General features: G+C 35.0%; 2 protein-coding genes across 2 annotated transcripts; one reads left to right on the top strand and one right to left on the bottom strand.

Annotated features, from left to right (window-relative positions):
- Positions 1-1183: 1183 nt before the first annotated feature.
- LOC148956262 (heterogeneous nuclear ribonucleoprotein 27C-like) lies at positions 1184-19767 on the top strand. The gene is made up of 4 exons (XM_089090102.1): positions 1184-1292; positions 18396-18436; positions 19481-19647; positions 19699-19767. Exons 1-4 carry the CDS (start codon positions 1258-1260, stop codon positions 19765-19767), a joined length of 312 nt encoding a protein of 103 aa, XP_088946228.1. The 5' UTR covers positions 1184-1257.
- Ttc30 (tetratricopeptide repeat domain 30) lies at positions 15017-16947 on the bottom strand. The gene has a single exon (XM_089094785.1). The coding sequence runs from the start codon at positions 16945-16947 to the stop codon at positions 15037-15039; it is 1911 nt and encodes a 636-aa protein (XP_088950911.1). The 3' UTR covers positions 15017-15036.
- Positions 19768-20545: the final 778 nt, after the last annotated feature.

Here is a 20545-nt window from a genome sequence, read left to right as displayed (position 1 = left end):
TCTGTTTCCCAAAGTTATCTGATAAAAATTTTGAGATAGCCAAAATTTTAGTATAGTTTAAAGATCAAACAATTATGTCTTTAGGGGTAACATGACCCTCTAGAGTCCCTGGAGAGAGGCCTGTAAGTTGTGATAATTGCCCATTGTTTACATATAGTGTTTGTTATTGGGAAGTATACAGACATTTTTCGGGGGGGGGGGGAGGGTATATTTTGCTTGGGGTGGATTTCCATTGGAACAATCTTCCTTGGGGGGTGGGTGTATTTCCAGCGAAAATTTTACACTGGGGGGATTTGACAGAAATCCAATGCGGTATTCTTTTAATTGTCTTACAGTCTCTTTGGAAACTCAATTTTGCATGTGGAGATGTTCCGGTGGAAATACCCGGGGGCTATTTTCCACGAGTTTTGATTTCTGGAAAGAAGTTTCTACGGAAGGGGGCATTTCCGGAGTGATCGAGAAACACATTAGAGATTAAAGTCTCTTTCAAATTACGTTCTGCTAGGGATGATTTTTCAGGCTGAATCGTCAGCAAGAAATTTTATGAGAAGGGTGGATTTTCAGCGAGGATGGAGCTGTCTGGAAGGAACTTAAAGGGGGTTACTTTACATTGGATGAAATTTTTACGAAGGAGTTTCCCGTGAAGGGAGGGGGGATATTTCATGGTGGGTGAGTCATATCTACCTGTATTATTTGAAAAACGAACAGAAATTAAATAAAAATCAAGTTTTTTCAACTGAAAGTAAAAAGCAACATTAAAACTCAAAACGAACAGAATTATTCCGCATATGAACGGTTGCCCCTCCTCAATGCCTTACCCTTTACGCTAAAGTTTGACTGTTTGTCCTGATTTTTTAAAAACAGCTACTGAAACACAATGGGCCGTTTAATTAGAATTGGAAACTTTTTAAAAGTGCTAACAGCTTTACCGTAAAGAGCAAGGTATTGAGGAGGGGCAACCCTTCACATACGGGATAATTTCTGTTCATTTTGAGTTTTGCTCCTTACTTTCAGTTAAAAAAAGCTTGTTTTTTCTATTTAATACATAAGAAGAGACCACGTGAGCGTTCCATAGTGACGCAAGGAGTAAATTGCCAGGCTAATTTTCTGTAATCAGGGTAATTTCTGAAAGAATGCCGATAGAGTTTATTTGAAACTAGCAACGCTGATCAAGAAACCGCTACAAGAATTCCTTTTAACAAAGAAAAGAAGAACATTAAGACAGGAAGGCGGATTCTAGCAGTTAGAAATATCAAAATGAAGCAGGATCAGGTTGACGATGACACATTGGGGTGAGTCCATTCCATGTTTCTAGCACCAAATATGGAGCATTTAATAGCCAGAGAATTAAACTAGGACCCCTGTTTTGTAGGTAATGCACTGTTCAATGGGCTCTTCTAAGGAATACACAGGGATAGCTAAATAACAAAAGGTTAGCTGGGTCCAATCTCCCTGTCAACACCGTTTTCAATATATCAGCTGTTGTAAGAAAAGGATGCCTCCCCAAATGTTGACAGATAGCTTACTGCCCTAGGCTATAGGCCTAGGCTACAAAACCATAAGAATACCTCATAACATAGCATAGGCCTAATGTTGGCAATTAGGCCTAAATATGCAATTTTTATCATATTGCTGGCAAGTTCAGTTTAAGCCTAGTAATGTTTATTTTCTTAGGCTAGGCCTATATAATATGTAGAGAGATTGGATCATTTGATTTTTAAGTTTTCCTTCAAATTTTGTAGGTAAATTTGGGGCAGTTTATAGCCTATTACTGAATCATGAATAAGGTTAGGCTAATATACCACTTGGTGCCTTGGTAAAGGTGTAGCCTAGATAGCTCACTGGACATTAGGCCTAGCCTACCTTAAATTGCAACCAGGAGCAATCTAAGGGTTTCTCCTTGTAGAGCTCTGGAATGATGACTAGCTGTATGCAAGGATCACTGGTGACCAGTTGCTAGGTCTACTCCATATTTGGTAGCATCCCAATCAAATATACACTCTCTGGAGGACCACTCAGAATCTAGTCTTCATTTAAAAACATCAATGGATTCAGCAGTAACTGTTTCATTAGATAATTTGTTCCAATTGCTGACAATACATGTTGAGAAGAATTGAGTACAGACTCTAGATATTGTAGACTGCCTGACAGTTTCAAGTGATCTTGCATGCCAGATATCACTTTAGTGACATGTCTCTGCACATCTTCAAGAGCTTTTATATCATTTTTAAAATATGGAGAGGCAAGTGACATTCCAACTTCAAGCTTAGGATGCACAAGTACCTTATAAAGAAGACTGATGACTTTAGAAGAATGAGTGGAAATGGTAAACTTAATCATACCCAAGGTTGAACTAGCCCCAGCAGCAGACTTCTTAGCATGAGTGCTGATCACTATTGAGTCAATAGTGACACCAAGTTCCTGCTCATTATTTACAGAGGAGAATAGGTGGCATAAGAAAAAATAAGAATGGTAAAGATTCTGTTTGCCAAAGTGAATGATATGGCACTTTGGAACATTGAATTCAAGAAGCCAGGCCTCAGCCCATTGACCCAGCAGTTGAAGATTATTTTGTAGCAGGGCTTGATCTTCACAGGACAAAGCTGGTCCAAGAAGCTTCAGGTCATCTGCATAAAGAGTTGATTTACTGCTGATAATGGAAGGAGCATCATTGATGAAGATATCATATAGTGTAGGACCCAAGACACTTGCCTGGGGAACTCCACTCAGAACACACATTGAGGATGAAAGAATACAATCTCCAGAGTCATCAAACAACTTAACACATTGGTTTTGCAAATAAAGAAAATCAAGGATCCAGAGCAGGGATTTCTCTTTGAGCTTTACTGTGTGCAATTTAATTGCAAGTCAATTGTGACACACTTCATCAAAAGCTTTAGAAAAGTCAAGCAGAATCATGCCAGCAGGCACCCCAATACCAAGCAATTTGGTGATGAGATCATATGATTCAAGGAGATTGGTGTCAGCAGATCTTCCAGAACAAAAGCCATGCTGTGAACTGTGTAAAACATTTTTTGCTTCAAGGTGTTTAACAAGTGCATAATTGATTATTCTTTCAAGAATCTTAACAACTGCTGATTGGTTGATAATGTTCACCAAGGTCCTTTCTACCTTTTTTAAAAATAGGAATGATATGTGCAGTTTTCCAATCCTGAGGTAGTCTAGAAAGATTTGATGATAATTTGAACAGCAGGGAAAGAGGTTGAAACAAAACTGTACAACATTTGTGTAGGATACATTGGTGAATGTCCTCTGGACCAGCAGATTTATTCAGTTTGAGGGATGTAAGTTCATTTATAACCAAAGTATCTATAATCAGAATTGGTTCCATATTATGTGATACATCATATAAGGGAGGTGTAGTATATACAATACTGGAGTTCGAGAAAAAAAGAGAAATATTGATTGAAAATGTCAACTTTCAGTTCAGGATCAGCAACTGATTTACTATCATGCAGGATATCTGGGATTGTGTGTCTGCTGCTACATTTTTGAGTGGCATAATGCCAGAAAGATTTAGGGTTATTCTTAACTTCCTCTGCCAGTTTTTCCTCAAACCTTCTCTTCAACACCTTTATTTGGTTTGTTGTTTGATTACAAAGGGATTTGGAGACTAGATAATTTTCTGTGGTCTTATTTTTTCTATAGTAGTTTCATGCTCTGTGTTTTCTATTGATCAGCTCGCTAACTTAGTAGTTAAAAAAGGTAAACTTTTTGCCTGTTTTACCTGAAAAATTCTGGTGCATGACTTTTCAACATTTAGAATTTCCATTTTTACATTTGACCAACTCTCCTCAATATCATCAGTAATAGGCTTTTTCTAGTTGACTTTGGCAAGTTTTTCAGAGACTATTTTGTAGTTTAGATACTTTTGTTGCTTAGAGGAAGGCTGTATGGTAGGTAGACATAACTCTGAAATAATTACAATATGGTCACTGTTACCAACAGGCATGGTTATTACATTCTTAATAAGTTGGTCAGGGTTATTGAGTGTAACCAGATCAAGAATGTTGGAGACTTGACCTTCCCTGTAACAAGTTGGTTGTAAGATTGTTTGACAGAGGGAATTATCAGAGAGGGCAGACATAAAAGTAGAATCTCTATTACAAAAAACAGATCAATCAATCCATTGGATTTCAGGAAGATTAAAGTCCCCCATAAGGACAAGATCATAGCAGGCAAAATTGGTCATCACATTAGACAACATAGCAGCCAAATTAGATTCAGAGTCCAAAACACACAGAGCACTGGGCTTCTATAAACATCACCTACTACAATTGAAATTATTTATTATGTATTTTAATCCACACAGACTCAATTCCATCAGTATTCAGAGAATTGAATTGAATGAGACATTTAGTCCATCTCTTATATAAAGGCACACTCCTCAGTGGCAACATGGGGAATTCAGATTAGAAAATAGTTGGTAACCATTGATTTTGATTTCATCAGGAGTTAAAATGTACAAGGTATTGTTTGGTGAAACTTCTGTAATTGCTGCAACATTCAGTCCTTCAGATTTCATATGAAAGGAAAGTTCAGAAAGTCACTATCAACATCAGAGCTAAGGAACCTCATTCCCTGAGAGGTAGGAATCTGAGAGGATGCAGGAACTAAAGGACTGGTAAGGTTGTTGGATACAGCACTATGTAACAACAAAGAAGAAACATCAGGTAAGCAAGTTGTTGCTGAAGAAACAAGAGAAATGTCAGCATCAGAAAGGGAACTATTATTATTATGTTCACTACTAGACCATTGAGAGAGAGAATTAGGTGATGCAAGTCCATAAATATTTAAACAATTATTAAAGGTAGAAGGAGGCACATACATTAGTGGGACATTGGAGCAGTTGCAGGGATTGCTCCAACTGGCAAGTTTTTTTGAATGATGGCACCATTATGATTTATCAAATCTGCCTCTCCCTTAGCTTTTCTGCATTTCAGCTCCTCAACTAGAGCTTTGTGCTTTATGTGATCTTCCTAAGGACTATCACCATAGAAACTGATTGATCCTTTTGTTTCAAAGGATTTCCATATTATTTGCGTTCTAAATTCAGTTGATGGTATAGAGAAGAGGAGGGGGGCAGCTACCCGATGGTTGATGGCTATTAGAAAGTCTTTTTACTTGGGTTGGGGGGTCACTTATGTCAACTTCATAATTGCATAACAGATAATTGTACAGGAAAACTGCATCATCAGTCTGGGGGGGGGATACCATATGCAACAATGTTAAGACATCTTTCAAAATGCTGGTGCTCTGAACATGCTATCCAACAAACATCAGATTCAGTTAATTGGGCTGGCGGAAGTTGAGTCAACTTAGAAGACACTGTAGAAACCACTAGGTCCTGAACTGTTGAAACAGAGCCAACTGATTGTAGTGAATTTTCAATATGTGACATAAGAAAACTTGTTAAGAAAATAATTCATACTTCATAATATTCAGAATAATCATAGCCTAGTTAACGCATTTTGCATCAGGGTAACCTTTATTTTTACTTCTTTCATTATTTTACCCTTTTTCTACCAAGTTTCTGAAAAAGGTATAAGTTTTGGACCAGTACTGGTTATAAGGAGACATGTTAAGAAAACAATTCTTACTTCATAATATACAAAATTATCCTAGATAACATATTATCCAAGAGGAGCACCTTTATCCTCACTATTTTGGGCCAACCTCACTGGTTGGGCAAAGTTTAAACTTACCTCTCATTTACATCAGAAATAAAATTTACTCTGCATACTATGTAATAAGAATTGATTTCTAACTATGCACTCTCCAAATACTTTACCCCCCCCCCCCCCCAATGTGCAAATATATAACCCAAATTATATATATATTTCCATCTATTCTGTCACTTCTCTTTGTCTTGTCTCATGCTAAGTGATAGAAACTAAAAAAAAAAAAAAAAAAAAAAAAAAAAAAAAAAAAAAAAAAAAAAAAAATAGTTCTATAATGCATCAATGAATGAACAACTTGGGTCATAGGGCATATATCATACAAGTACCCAAATGGGATCTAAAAAATTTGTTTATAGATGCAACTACATACAAACTGCAGTGGTTAAAAAAAAAATTAAACACCATCTAAATTATTTCTCATATCATGTCTTTAAAAAAAATTAGTGAGAAATTAGGTTAGGTTATGAATGTGGTTTTTGGGTGTTTGAGCACATTTTTCAAAACTAAACAGAGACTTCGAGAATAGACACAAAAAAAATTCAGAAATTTGGTTGAAAAGGTGTAAAACAATGAAAGAAGTGAAGAAAAAGGTTACCCCCATGCAAAATGTGTTGACTATGATTATTCTGCATACCGTATTATCCTATGAAGTAAGAATTGTTTTCTTACCATTTTTCCTTATGTTCAGTGAGCTATATAGGCAAATACCAGTGCCTTTTATGGTAAAATTATAGACAAGCTACTTTTTGCTATCTTGGAAAGGGGTTTGGTTAGGAAAATGAAACTTTTTGTAATGAACCCAGGCCAAAAGCAGTCTCTGGGATGTATTACCAAGCTTCTATGTTATTGACAGGTCTGTCTATACCTGGTGGAGTTTTGACAAAACATCATTTTATCTTAATTTTCAGTTTCTTCTTCTCTGGTTTTAGCTTTGAAAATGCAATTCCTGTTATTTGTGTAGAATTTTAAGCCATATCAATAGGTTGTTTTCCTCTAATTTTTGGAAATTTAATTACAAATCTTTGAAACCTCATATGTTATGAAGCTTAAAACACTTCTTGTACTTCATTAAAGCAGAAGATCTATTTTGCAAGGTTTTACTCTTATAACACAAAATTTTTTAAATGTCAGTGCCCTCTAGAGGGAGAAGGAGTAGGGGTAGGTACTTCAAAATACCTTCCCAGGACATACTTTATCTGTAGATATATTTCTGAAAGTTTCATTTTCCTAACCTCTTTCCAAGATAGCAAAAAGTAGCTTATCTAGAATTTTACCCCTTTTTCATGATCTTTTCTGAATATATTAATTTCTTTACTTGGAAAATTCAACACAGCTTGCAATCAGACCTCCAGAGAATCCAGAAGTGGACCAGTGAAGAGCTGCTCAAGTTCAACATCAATAAATGCAGTGTCCTCCATTTCAGCAATAACAATTCTCTCCACCAGTATACCATGCATGACCAGAAGTCACAGTCTGATATTCAGCTGCCAACCAGTCATAAAGAACAAGACTTGAGAGTACTTGTTAGTGCACAACTGAAGTTCCACAGGCATTGGCAACAAGCAATTTCAAAAACTAACTCAAGTCTAGGCCTGCTGAATTGCACTATCACCAGCCACTCCTTTACAGTCTTCTTGAGACTGTACAAGGCTATTGCTAGGCTGTTCTTGGATTTTGGAACATGTCTGACCTCCCCCTCATACAAGCATGACACCAGAATCACTGAAGGAGTTCAAAGACATGCCACCAAATGCATCACGGGTCTGCAAAATATGCAGTATGATAAGAGACTGGAACATCTAAAACTACCAACACTAGTCTTCAGATGTTGCAGATGTTATATGATGCTGACCTACAAATATAATAATCAACCAAACAACACCCTCCTCACAAAACATACAAGTCAACACAGCACTAGGGGACACTCACAGAATCTAGCAAAGCAAAGAATGAAGACCAGAATGCACCAAAACTTTTTTACCAAGCATATTTGCAACCACTGGAACAACTTTCAAGACAAAACTGTAACTGCACCCACTACTGCCTTCTTCAAGTCAAAACTTGACAAAGAATGGAACAACAAGCCATGGAAATATAAGTGGGACAGTCCATCCCTCTCAGCTGCCAAGTAATGCAATGTCACTGGGCCCATAACACAGTGACATTCTAAATTACCATCATACACAGAGCAGAACAGATCCAGCATGGAACTTAGTTTTGCTTCAAAGTGCAAATTAAGGTAATTAAGGTAACATAAAAAAGGCATTGAGTGTTATGTTCACCTTATTTGTAGGTCAGTAATGTAAGCTGCCCCAAATTTACCATTTTGTGATGTTGTTAAATCAATTTATATAAACTAACCTTGGCCTAGGCTGTTGATGCATATATTCTCATTCTTTGACAATGTCATAATCCTGTTGTTTAAATGAAAAAAATTACCATTTAAAATATAGATCTGCAATAATGCAAGCAATGAAATACAATTTTTAGCTCTTAAAGGCACTAATGCTGCTTTTCTGTTGTTTGAGTGTTTCCTTTAGAAGAGTGGATAGAACAGAGTACAGTAGGCTAGACCTAATACCAAACACTAGGCAACCACATGAAGAAACCTAAAAAAAAATCTAGAAATTACTTTAAAACTATTAGGAATAGCAAAGGCTTACTTACTCAACTCAGTCTAATATGTGCATTTATCTATTTTACTCCTCCCCCTCCCCCACCTAATGGACAAAGATATAGGCTTAAAATGCTTTGTATGCTTTGTTTAAAATGCTCGTATTGCTGTAGTATTTATTATACCTCTTATTATTTTATTAATTTTTTGATTTTTGTTTCATTAGTTTCTTCTAAGTTTTAGAAATATAATTCTAGTGACTTGGGTGAGAGTTTAAGCCATTTTAATATTTTTTTTTTCAAATATAAGACACATCATCTCTCAGGACTTCGCAAAGTTATGAAACCAAAATCACTTTCTTTGATCTTTTTTTGTGTGATAAGAGTTATTTCTGAAAGTTTAACAAAGTCTATTGATGGCTGGTGTCCTTTTGGGGATTAAAAGGTGAAAGTTGGTACTTCAAAAAATCTTCTCAGGGCATAATTTAGACTACAGAAAAATTCCATGAAGTTTTTCACCTATACTCAACTTCTTACCAAGATACAGAAAATCCTCCAATCCAGAATTTTACCTAACACCTTTCCTAACATGCAAATTGTATCCCCTTTATAAAAGGGCCAGATATAACCCTAGGCTATGCTAAACTTCTGAACAGAGTACCATGAAAATTTCTATGAAAACTTCCTGGGACATTGCTGTACATCCTTTTGACAACCTGCATGTACATAGTGTGTTTTGATTAGTTCAATATCCCCTCAACATTCTACAAAATTCCCACCTTAATGCCCTTAGCCTTAGTACTAGTGGTTGTTGTAATAGTAGTAGTAGCATTTAACTATTGCCCTTTGGTTTGTTCAGCATCCACTGCAACATGCCCTGTAAGTCTCAACTTGGTACTCTAAGTAATTCTTAAGATATTGCTTATATGCTCTTTTGACAACCTGTATGCACATAGTTTGTTTTAATTTAGATCAAATTTGCACTCAGTATTTCCTGACTTTCTTACCTTAATACTCTTTGCCTTAATAGTAGTAGAATTAGCAGCAATAGTATGCACATATTGCTTGGTAAATTGAACATATCCCTCGCCATGCCCTGAAAGTTTCACCTAACTGGTCTAAGCTGTTCCTAAGATATTGCTGATATGCCCTTTTGACATACTCTATACACATAGTGTATTTTGATTTAGTTCAAATTCCCCTCTAAATGTACTCTGAATTGTTCCTTTTATTACTGCTAGTCTTAGCATTATTTGCTGTAGAAGTAGTAGCTGTTGTAGTAGTGTGTACATTTTGCATTTTGGTGAATTGATTATCCCCCTCATTGTTCCCTAGAAGTTCTAACTTAATTCCTTAAGCCACTCATGAGATACATCCTTTTGTCAGCCTACGTGCACATAGTGTGTTTTCATTTAGTTCAACAATTCCCTCAGCATTTCCTAAAATCTACCTGAATGCTCTTGGTCATTTTGGACACCAAGGGTCAAACATGCCCCTCTTTTCTGATGATAGTTACTACATTTAAACACTGGGCAGATTGCATAACTTACATCTCTTGCCCCAAGGACTGTGGGTAGTTTTCATCCCCATACCCCAGAAAAGCCACTTTTCAAAAGATGCTTGTATTTTCTTAACTTTTTGTTACTATGTGCTGTGGTTTGTTCTTTACTAGGTTTCAGATAACCATTGTACCAAAGTCCACATTTATATTGAACTATACTGATCCTTTATACATCCTATGTTAATATGTTAATTACAGAAAGAAAAATTTATGTGTTGCATCATCTTGCATGTGATGATTTATTTTAATATTTCTGTTACTATGGGTTGTTCTTTTTTATAATTTATAATTTGTTCTTTATTATGATTATATAATAACTTTAGAGATTTTTAACTGAAAACTGAAATAAAATAGATTAAAAATTTTTTACGTATTTTTTTTAATTTCTATTCAAGAGGTAGAATCGTTGTTAAAATCCTAGAAATATTATTGCATTTTATATAATGTACTTTGTGTTTTGATCGGACACCATTTTTAGGGGTGTTGGGCTTTTTGATTTGGTTACTATTGGCTGTGTTTGTCCTTTACTAGGTTGCAGCTTTTGCTGCAAACACATTCTTGTATATGAAAATGCAGTTTTTCCTAAAAAACTAATTTGATTTTATTTTTGCTAATTACAAAATCGACTAGATGTAGCAATTTCCTTTAACATGAGCTATTAAAGAGCTCTCTATGATGTTCCAGTGCCCTGCTAGCTGTAGGGAAAAAAAGAACAAAAAAATGCTTTCAGTTCAAAATATTGTGGTTGCAGCCACTTTCCCTGTTTTTCAAGCCAATGGATTTTCCTTGTTCAATCAAGGGACTGTAAGTTTCCTTTGTGAAGTTTTTGGACTAGGTGGTTCTAATTGTGTACTTTGTGTTTCAATCCAACACCATTTTTATGAGTTTTTGGCTATTGTGTTTATTACTATGGGATATATTTGTCTCTTACTAGGTTGCAGCCACTGCTACAACTGCAAAGCATATAAATACTTTGATCCAAAAAATTACCATATTTAGGAAAAGCTGTACGTTAATAATTTCTAAAAATAACAGGTAGGCTCAAGCAAGAAATTTTTCCCAGAGGCCTTGCATTTTGGGGGGGGGATGTTTTTATCCTGCATATGTGCTTGACCCAATTGATATTACAGAGAAGAACTGAGTTTTAGAGTAAGTGGTATATTTGACAGAAACCTTTTTTTTGGGGATGCATTGAAGAATCAATTATAAGATTTTATTTTTCCTTCCATTTTAGGGTATTAGTACAAGAGAACCTCTAGGAGATTTTATAATCACTGCCTTTATAATTCCATGTCAGCCCCCCTTCCCCTTACTACAGGCCAGAAATAGTCTTAAGCTGTATACTAAATTTTGCTGATTTAGATCTCTTTTTTAATGATTTTATTTTGCATTCACTTAGCTAATGGATTATTTGTGTCTGATCTTCCAGGGGTGGTCTCACTTAGGCCTACCTTGCAAATTACTTAATTTTATCCTTTCACTAGCTGTAAAAGCCTGTGGAAAGTATTCACCTTTCTTATATAAGATTGTGCAGGTGGATGAGCATGTCTTATCCCCTGCAGTGTTACTGCTTGCACCATGTTTTTACGATTTTTAGTAATTTACGCCATAAAAGTACCTTATAAGTGTGTTTGGAAAAACTAGCAATTTTACCGAAATTTTCTAAACCTAGTAGAATTTTAAAAATATTATGCTTTGATACGAAAATTATTTTCAACCAGTTTTCTAGTTTATCATGGATTGTTATTTTGGGTTTGTAAAATATATTAAATATTATTTGCAGGTTTTCTTTTTAATTGTAATTGCAATATCATGGTTTTCAAAAGATAATTTATCTCATGAAAATGGTAGACCATTCTGTTCCATAAAAACAGTCTTTTTAAAAACAGCAACGCCAGGCGCCAACCACTTGGCTAGGACGGCTCAAATTTCCTATATTTGAGGTGTAGGTTCTTAGCAAATAACAACTAAAAGATGTATTATGGATATTTCTGCACTTGAGATAGAATATAGCTAAGGTAAATAGAATTAAATTTGAAGTGCAATAAAAAAAAACATTTTTAGAAAAAAGTAAATAACAATGCAGAGCCTAATCCCAATAAAACAAGTCAAACAATGCTTTAGCTTAAATTGATGAGAAACTACAGTATTTGAATAAATGAAACTTAAAACCATCCAAAACGTTTAAAACCTAAAACAAACGGAAATCACCATTAAAACTAAAAAAACTTAATTAAAATCTGTATTCAGGTCAAACTTTCACGGGATAGGAATTACAATAGATAGTGTTTGGAGGCTACTTTCTCAAACTCCCTCATTGCTAGATTGACAATTGTGCTGTACTGAAAACTTAACATAGCAGATAACTAAATAGATTGCTTCAAAAATTGCCAATTAACGTTTTAAAATTTTGATTGAAAGGCTAAGTAATTAGTTATTATTAAGTTATTAGTTAAAGAAAATGTGCTAGTCACTAAAACAGGCAAACCCTCAAATAGATAAATACGAACCGTAAAAGCACAAAGCACTTTTTCTCAAAAAAAGAGCGAAAGTGAAAATTAACAAGGAAGTTGGAAAAAAAATTCAAAAGTACTCCTTTTTTTCAAAGGGGTTTGTTTAGACCTGAAAGTGGCCCATTGTCACCCAAGAATAAAAAATGCCAAAAACCACTAAAAGTGTCCCTTTGGCAGCCCTAACCACAGTTTATCAGTCCAAAATCACAGTGCCCTGCAGTAAACTGCTGCTAGGAATTGTGTTTTGAGCTTATTAAGTTGCATGGAAAGTGATCGCAAATAATGTGTTTTGACCATGGATAAATACTAAATGATACTTCGTGTGATTCTATTTATTTCACCAATGTTGCTGTTGATGGATTACTGGAGATGGCGAATTTTACACAAGACCCGTTTCTTGCAGTGAATGCGTTTTGATTGGGAATGCCTAAAGTGTTGCAAGCTGTTAAAAAATATTCAACTCAGTAAGAGTAAATTTTTAACAGTAGGCCCATATATTCTCAAAGATGTAGGAAATAGGCAGGATCGAGTAAGCACTGAGGTTGTTTAAGAGCTAACTTACCTTAAACATTCCTGTTTTAGATAAGCACCGCGATCTCATGTGTATGCGTATGGGTACGAATAAGGCTGCTTAAGAAAATCCCGCCATTATTTTCAGTTTTAATGTAAAAAAATGGTGTGTGGGGGGGGGGGTTGCATCAACATGATCGACTCCCCATAGATTTGATAAGTAAGGAGTCTCTTGGGACAATATACCAGAACTCTTATGAAGACAGACTCTTAATTTCTTACAGCTGACAGTTTAGAAAATTGAAAAGCTATTATAATTATATATTACAATTGAAAATTAAAAAGCTATTATAATATAAAAGCTATTTGTTTTAGAGCATGTAAAAAACGGAAAACATCGGGATCTTGGGTGTTCTAACAGGGTTGTAATTGCCTTGTTAGCATGATCACTAATTTTATAAAAAAAAATAAATTTCTGCTTCATTCACCACGATTTACTAAAGGATGATAGTTTTTCTTTTTCTTCAATTGAGCTTTATTAATTTCATCAAAGAAGTACAGAAAGAATAATTCATGCACCAACACTTATCGTGACTGGATAGCTCTCATGAACATATACCTTAGCTGTCTTGCTTCTGATGCAACTGTGTTTTTCCTTCCAAATTTTGAAGAAACTTCAAACTGTGCACTTATCTCTTCTCCATGGAGTTGGCATTGTTCAAGAAATGTCAAGCAATCCTCTATTACAGCATCTCTAACCCCGATCATATGTTTTGTGTAGTTTTCTAGCATAGATAGTATACACCTCTTGGAATAGAACCAGGTATCTGTGCTTAGTTTTTGTTCAATTGGATGAAGAGTTGTGAAAATTCGAGAAATTCCAAACTCATAGTTCCCTTTTACACAATACAGAGTGCCAATGACTAAATTCACTATTGAAAGGTGATATATTTTAGCTCCCGGAGTTTCCATTTGAGCTTGCGCTTCTTCTTGTTCAAGTTTCTTCAGTAAATTTTCCGCAGACTCAATACGAACCGTAAAAGCACAAAGCACTTTTTCTCAAAAAAAGAGCGAAAGTGAAAATTAACAAGGAAGTTGGAAAAAAAAATTCAAAAGTACTCCTTTTTTTCAAAGGGGTTTGTTTAGACCTGAAAGTGGCCCATTGTCACCCAAGAATAAAAAATGCCAAAAACCACTAAAAGTGTCCCTTTGGCAGCCCTAACCACAGTTTATCAGTCCAAAATCACAGTGCCCTGCAGTAAACTGCTGCTAGGAATTGTGTTTTGAGCTTATTAAGTTGCATGGAAAGTGATCGCAAATAATGTGTTTTGACCAAGGATGAATATTAAATGATACTTCGTATGATTCTATTTATTTCACCAATGTTGCTGTTGATGGATTACTGGAGATGGCGAATTTTACACAAGACCCGTTTCTTGCAGTGAATGCGTTTTGATTGGGAATGCCTAAAGTGTTGCAAGCTGTTAAAAAATAATTCAACTCAGTAAGAGTAAATTTTTAACAGTAGGCCCATATATTCTCAAAGATGTAGGAAATAGGCAGGATCGAGTAAGCACTGAGGTTGTTTAAGAGCTAACTTACCTTAAACATTCCTGTTTTAGATAAGCACCGCGATCTCATGTGTATGCGTATGGGTACGAATAAGGCTGCTTAAGAAAATCCCGCCATTATTTTCAGTTTTAATGCAAAAAAATGGTGTGTGGGGGGGGGGGTTGCATCAACAGGATCGACTCCCCATAGATTTGATAAGTAAGGAGTCTCTTGGGACAATATACCAGAACTCTTATGAAGACAGACTCTTAATTTCTTACAGCTGACAGTTTAGAAAATTGAAAAGCTATTATAATTATATATTACAATTGAAAATTAAAAAGCTATTATAATATAAAAGCTATTTGTTTTAGAGCATGTAAAAACGGAAAACATCGGGATCTTGGGTGTTCTAACAGGGTTGTAATTGCCTTGTTAGCATGATGACTAATTTTATAAAAAAAAATAAATTTCTGCTTCATTCACCACGATTTACTAAAGGATGATAGTTTTTCTTTTTCTTCAATTGAGCTTTATTAATTTCATCAAAGAAGTACAGAAAGTATAATTCATGCACCAACACTTATCATGACTGGATAGCTTTCATGAACATATACCTTAGCTGTCTTGCTTCTGATGCAACTGTGTTTTTCCTTCCAAATTTTGAAGAAACTTCAAACTGTGCACTTATCTCTTCTCCATGGAGTTGGCATTGTTCAAGAAATGTCAAGCAATCCTCTATTACAGCATCTCTAACCCCGATCATATGTTTTGTGTAGTTTTCTAGCATAGATAGTATACACCTCTTGGAATAGAACCAGGTATCTGTGCTTAGTTTTTGTTCAATTGGATCAAGAGTTTTGAAAATTCGAGAAATTCCAAACTCATAGTTCCCTTTTACACAATACAGAGTGCCAATGACTAAATTCACTATTGAAAGGTGATATATTTTAGCTCCCGGAGTTTCCATTTGAGCTTGCGTTTCTTCTTGTTCAAGTTTCTTCAGTAAATTTTCCGCAGACTCATTTTTTCCTGTAAGAATATAACAAACGCACAAGTTGGCCAAAACAACCGCATTCATTGAAAGTGCTCTATCTGCTTTTCGAACGAATTCATCATAAAGCATGGCTGCATCGTTATATTTGTTTTCCATATATAACGTGTGTGCTAAATTCAGCCTCCAAGTATCTGTGTCTCCACATAAATCAGCTGATGCGCGAAGGAGTTTTTCTACGCCCTCATAATTTTCATTATCCCACAAGAGGCGACATTGTGCCATCAAAATGGGTATAAATCGCTCAAGGCTGTTCTCATAATTGGCTATAGCCTTTCTCACATTTGACTCATCTTTTTGTCGTCTCGCATCTTGAACTCTGCCAGCTATTTTGCGCAAGTTTTCAGCTACTCTACCTGAAAGTGAGGACATTTTTGAGTATGCATGCTCTTTGTTACTAGATTGCATTAAAAATGCAGCAAAAAAGTCGAACAGATATTTTGGAAGGATGTTTTGAGCTTGCTCCTGATATTGCATAAAACTCGTGTCTGCCATATCAAAGTTTTCATATTTACTTAGCATCAGTAGGAGATTACTTAGTGACTCTGGCGGCTCTCCACTAGCTGTTAGAAATTGTAATTTATTACAGCTCTCCATTGCGTCAAATTCTGCATCAAGTATTGCTTGATTGTGGAGAGTAACTGAATCTAAATCGTGTTCTTCTCTAGGTGGAAGATCTAATAAAGCTTCTTTGGATTCGTTCAAGTTCTTCATTTGATAGTGACATGCAGCTTTAAGATTTAAGGACTCTATTATTGCTGATTTATGTAAAGCCAGAGTGTTTTCTATATTTGTAACGGCACCAGCAGAATCCAGAACTAATCCAACACAAAACTCTGGGTGCATTTTTATGGCCAGTTCAACAATACTGCCTAAACACTTTAGCGCTGTTGTGTAGTCTTTGAGTTTATAGTGACATAGTGCAATGGAATACATTATCTGGGGAATTCCGCCAGCTTTGTTTAAAGCAATATTCACCAGTGCCAGTGCTTCTGTGAAATTTCCCTCTTGTATATGGCAACATCCTAAGTTATAAAACTTTTTCCAATTTTCTTTCATTTTTAATACATAGCTATTCGACTTACGGAAATTTCCTCTATTATACTCAATGAATGCTAGCAACTGTAACTTATCTTCTTCGTTTTTATCGCTTAATTTTGTACATATTTCCAGGGCTTCTTCATAAAATCCACCTTCTGCGAGAGCTTGTCCCTGATAAAGTTGATAATAGGGCAATTCAGGGAACAGGAGATAAAGTTCTTTATAGCATTCTGCCGAACTTTGAAAATCTTGAAGCTGGTAATGGCAGTAGCCAAGTAAGGACAAAGCTGCTCGTGACCTTGCATTTTCAGCTAGAAATCTTCCTGCTATTCTAATAACTTCCTGAAAGTTTTTCTCTTGTATAAGTGTATACACTATTTTTGTATAACTTCCTCCCAGCATTTCAATCTAAGGTATACTGTCATCAATATAAAAAAGAATCTTGGTTGATGGAATTGTTGCTATGGTAACCCCTGTCTTTCTAGTTTCCCTGGTTACTATTCTTTGGCTGTCAATGCGTGAATCTATTACTAATCAATTTTTCGTAATTTCTATCCATACAGTAGACAGGTAATCAGGAGGAAGACCTATGTACCCATACTCCACTCTACAAGATCATAATAGTTGTATGATTTCCCCTATAATTTCTTATTTATTTCTGAATAATCCGCGTGTGATTGGAATTTTCGAAGTTGAAACACTTCCCAAACCACCCTCGAAACAAAATATTGCATACTAATATTTAAATAATAGTAAAGTGAAAGCTTGAAGAATTTCTATTACAATATAATATTATGCCATCGATTTTAAATTTAAATCTTTGCAAAACACGTATTGGGCTATTGTGGTTTTGCTTTAGTACGTCGGGCGATTTTAGAGCTCATTATGCATACCCGGGTATGTTTAGTGAAAAATACAAAAAAATCCCTTCTCTCCCAAATTGGGGAGAACAATTTTTCTTCATGGAAAAAGGGGGTCTAAAAGTGAACCTTTTCGTATTTTCTGAAGGCTGAACCATTCGGGTATGTGCTCTTATATGTATTTCCACAATTTGCGTTACAGCCAACGCGAAAGTTCAAATTTATTTTAATTACAAAGACCGTGACCTGTAACAAAGGCGTGTGTATGAAGGAGGAGGAAATGCTCCTCCTCTTAAGCTTGAGGACTACTTTTTGTGTAAAGTGGAAAAGCTATGGGGAAAAGTATTTTAGTCTTTCAACCCCCAGAGAAACTTCACCCTCTCCCTTCAGATAAGAGTCGGATTTTTATGCGATTTGTGCATAGTGCCGTTAATTTTGTGTTTGAGTTGAAAATTTAAAAAAATGTGAATTATAGCTAAATCTAACTAAAATTAGACTCTAAAAAATACTTAAAATATACTCTAAAAATTAGAGTATCACTGTAATTTCTTTATATGACATTACAATTTTGACACTTATGATATTGACTGACAGTGGTTGAATGTGTTTTTAAATTGACAGGCATAGAATTACGATAATCTTATATTCTTATAACTCAATGAAGAATTCTATCCTTTGATAAGTCTTGATTAATTTTTCTTGTGTCTGTCAAAAATTTAATCTTATTTTGGTTGATGTTTAATCTTATTTTTCAAAATAAGTTTCTTGGAGGGAGGAGGTCTTAGTCATACTAAAATAAAACAAACATGGCTGGAAGTTTTTCTCAAAATTTAGAAATATGTATTGATTTAATACTCCTAGGAATACAAATTTTTGAATGTTATGCTAAAATAGTAGTTTAGCTTAGATTTTTTTTTATGTATCCCTTCACGCAGGCAGTTGAGTTTTCCTTGTTTTCAGTTTTTCTTAGCAATCTGTTTCTTTTTCTAGGAAAATGTTCGTTGGTGGATTATCCTGGGAAACTACTCAAGGTAAGTGTGCTTCCAAATAATCTTTTTTTTTTGACAATTCTTATCTGGAGATAGAGAGACAAAAAATCCTGTGATTAAAGGGATAAAAGGGGAAAGCGTTCCTTTTTTTGAATGATATCTTCATTTTATATTATTTTTGAGTCAATGTGGATAGTCCTCGTTTCTTGATAGTCAAAATCTCAAAAACTTTGTGAATTTGAAAAGGTTGTTTTTTAATCGCTGAGTTTTTAATTTACTATTACACAAAGTCTCTTACTATATGAAGTCTTATGAATAGAAAAATATTAAAACATATAAAACAAAAATATTAAAAAACATTAAAACACAAATGTTTTTTTTTAGCGTAATCGCAATATCTATCCGGCATCAATATAGAAGAATATTCTCCACCGTGTCACTTTTTATTTCTACCCTTTTGATTTACCCCTTCTGAAACAATTGCACAGAGGTAGTATAACTTTTCTGAAATGTGTTCTGATCAGAATTCTGGTTGGAGGTTCTTGTTCTGGTTGGCTGAATATCTGTCTTTTTGGACTAAATAGTTGTTCTTTTTAAATTTGTAATTTTAGCTGTTGTGTAGTCGTAGAAAAAATTTTGCTTTGTTACTTTGAACGCATGTTTAACTCTTTTCCTGGAACATTCCAAAGATCCGTATATTTTTGTCTGGTCTGAACATATCTTCAATGTGGGAAAATCAAGAATATCCTCTCTCAATATCTGTTGCGATACCTGTGCTATTTTGTTTATTCTTTTATTTTAGTTTTGAACATTACTTGGAAAAGATCATTGAAAAATAGTAGATTGTGTTGTTGTGATAAACCCCGGTGTTGTTATGGCGGATTAGGTTTCATTACATATGGAAAGACATTGAGTTTAAAACGTGTTTACATCCTTTAATGAAACGTTCAAATATTTTTTTTTTTTTTTTTTTTTTTTTTTTTTAATAGCAATAATAAATTCAGGGTTGAAAAGCTACGAATATATTCCAGCTTGTATATCCGCTGTGATCCTTTTGCAGTTTCACATTTTTTCATTTTATTTTAGAGGGTCTTCACCGTTACTTCGAGCGTTTTGGTGAAATAACAGATTGTGTTGTTATGACGAATCCCGACACTGGTCGCTCTCGTGGTTTTGGCTTCATTACATACGCAAACCCTGCAGTTCTCGATCGTGTTTTAGAAGAAGGACCTCATGAATTAGATGGAAGAACAGTAAGCTCTTTCTTTTAATTTTTCGTATTTGTATTTTGTTTGTTTCTTCAGATAGGATCTTGTGGGACTTATTTCTGCATTTTCCTGAACGATCCTAAAGCTGTTGATATCCTTCCGTAGAACGACCCAATCCGCCTCGCTTTTTTTCTGTTCCTTTGATCTTCCCTCCTCCCCTCCCCCTACAAAAGTGAACAGCTTTTTCACCAGAATAGTAAGTGCGGACACAGAATGTGAGGTATTTTTATTGAAATAATTATTTTGGCTCCTATTTATAATTTTTACCAGAAGTCCTTTATAACAACATTAAGCAGGGGGGAGACCCCACCCCCGTGTGAGAGTATGTCAGTAGTTCAGTATCGAAAAATGGGATTTATAGAATGTTTGCACATCATAGATCATTTTCTGATACATGAGTCATTTTCTTGTAGTAAAAAGCTTATAAATAAATGAAACAATTTAGATCTATCTGCATCCAATAAACATTTTTGAACACCCATCTTCCGTTAGTTGGTCCAATGAGCGATTAATTTGCAGGTTGAAAATTTGGACTTCAATGTATGTATATCAGAATCTTGTTATATTTTCAAAAATTCGTAATCCAGGTTCTTAGAAATTGAATTACTCGTTTGTTGACGCTAAAAACAATCATTGTTGTTATGTGTGTGGAATTACATGTTTCTAGTAACTTAATATTTTGGTAATATTCTCATGGGAAGTCTATTTTGGAAGGAAGCTGAACTGGTTGACTCGATGTCACGTTGTCTGAACACGTCATAATAGCCCAATGATTTGACCATAGATATATAACCTGAATAGATACCAGATATTAATGGAAAACACTTATACGCATGCGGGTGAACAACTGCCAGATGCCATGGGAATAAAATAACAAGGATCT

This window comes from Artemia sp. Qi Xiang Cuo, chromosome 1 (genome assembly GCF_049724085.1).
Source record: "Artemia sp. Qi Xiang Cuo chromosome 1, ASM4972408v1, whole genome shotgun sequence".
Lineage (NCBI taxonomy): Eukaryota > Metazoa > Arthropoda > Branchiopoda > Anostraca > Artemiidae > Artemia > Artemia sp. Qi Xiang Cuo.
The sequence above is the reverse complement of the archived record's forward strand: the minus strand, read 5'-3'. Positions and strand labels throughout refer to the sequence as shown.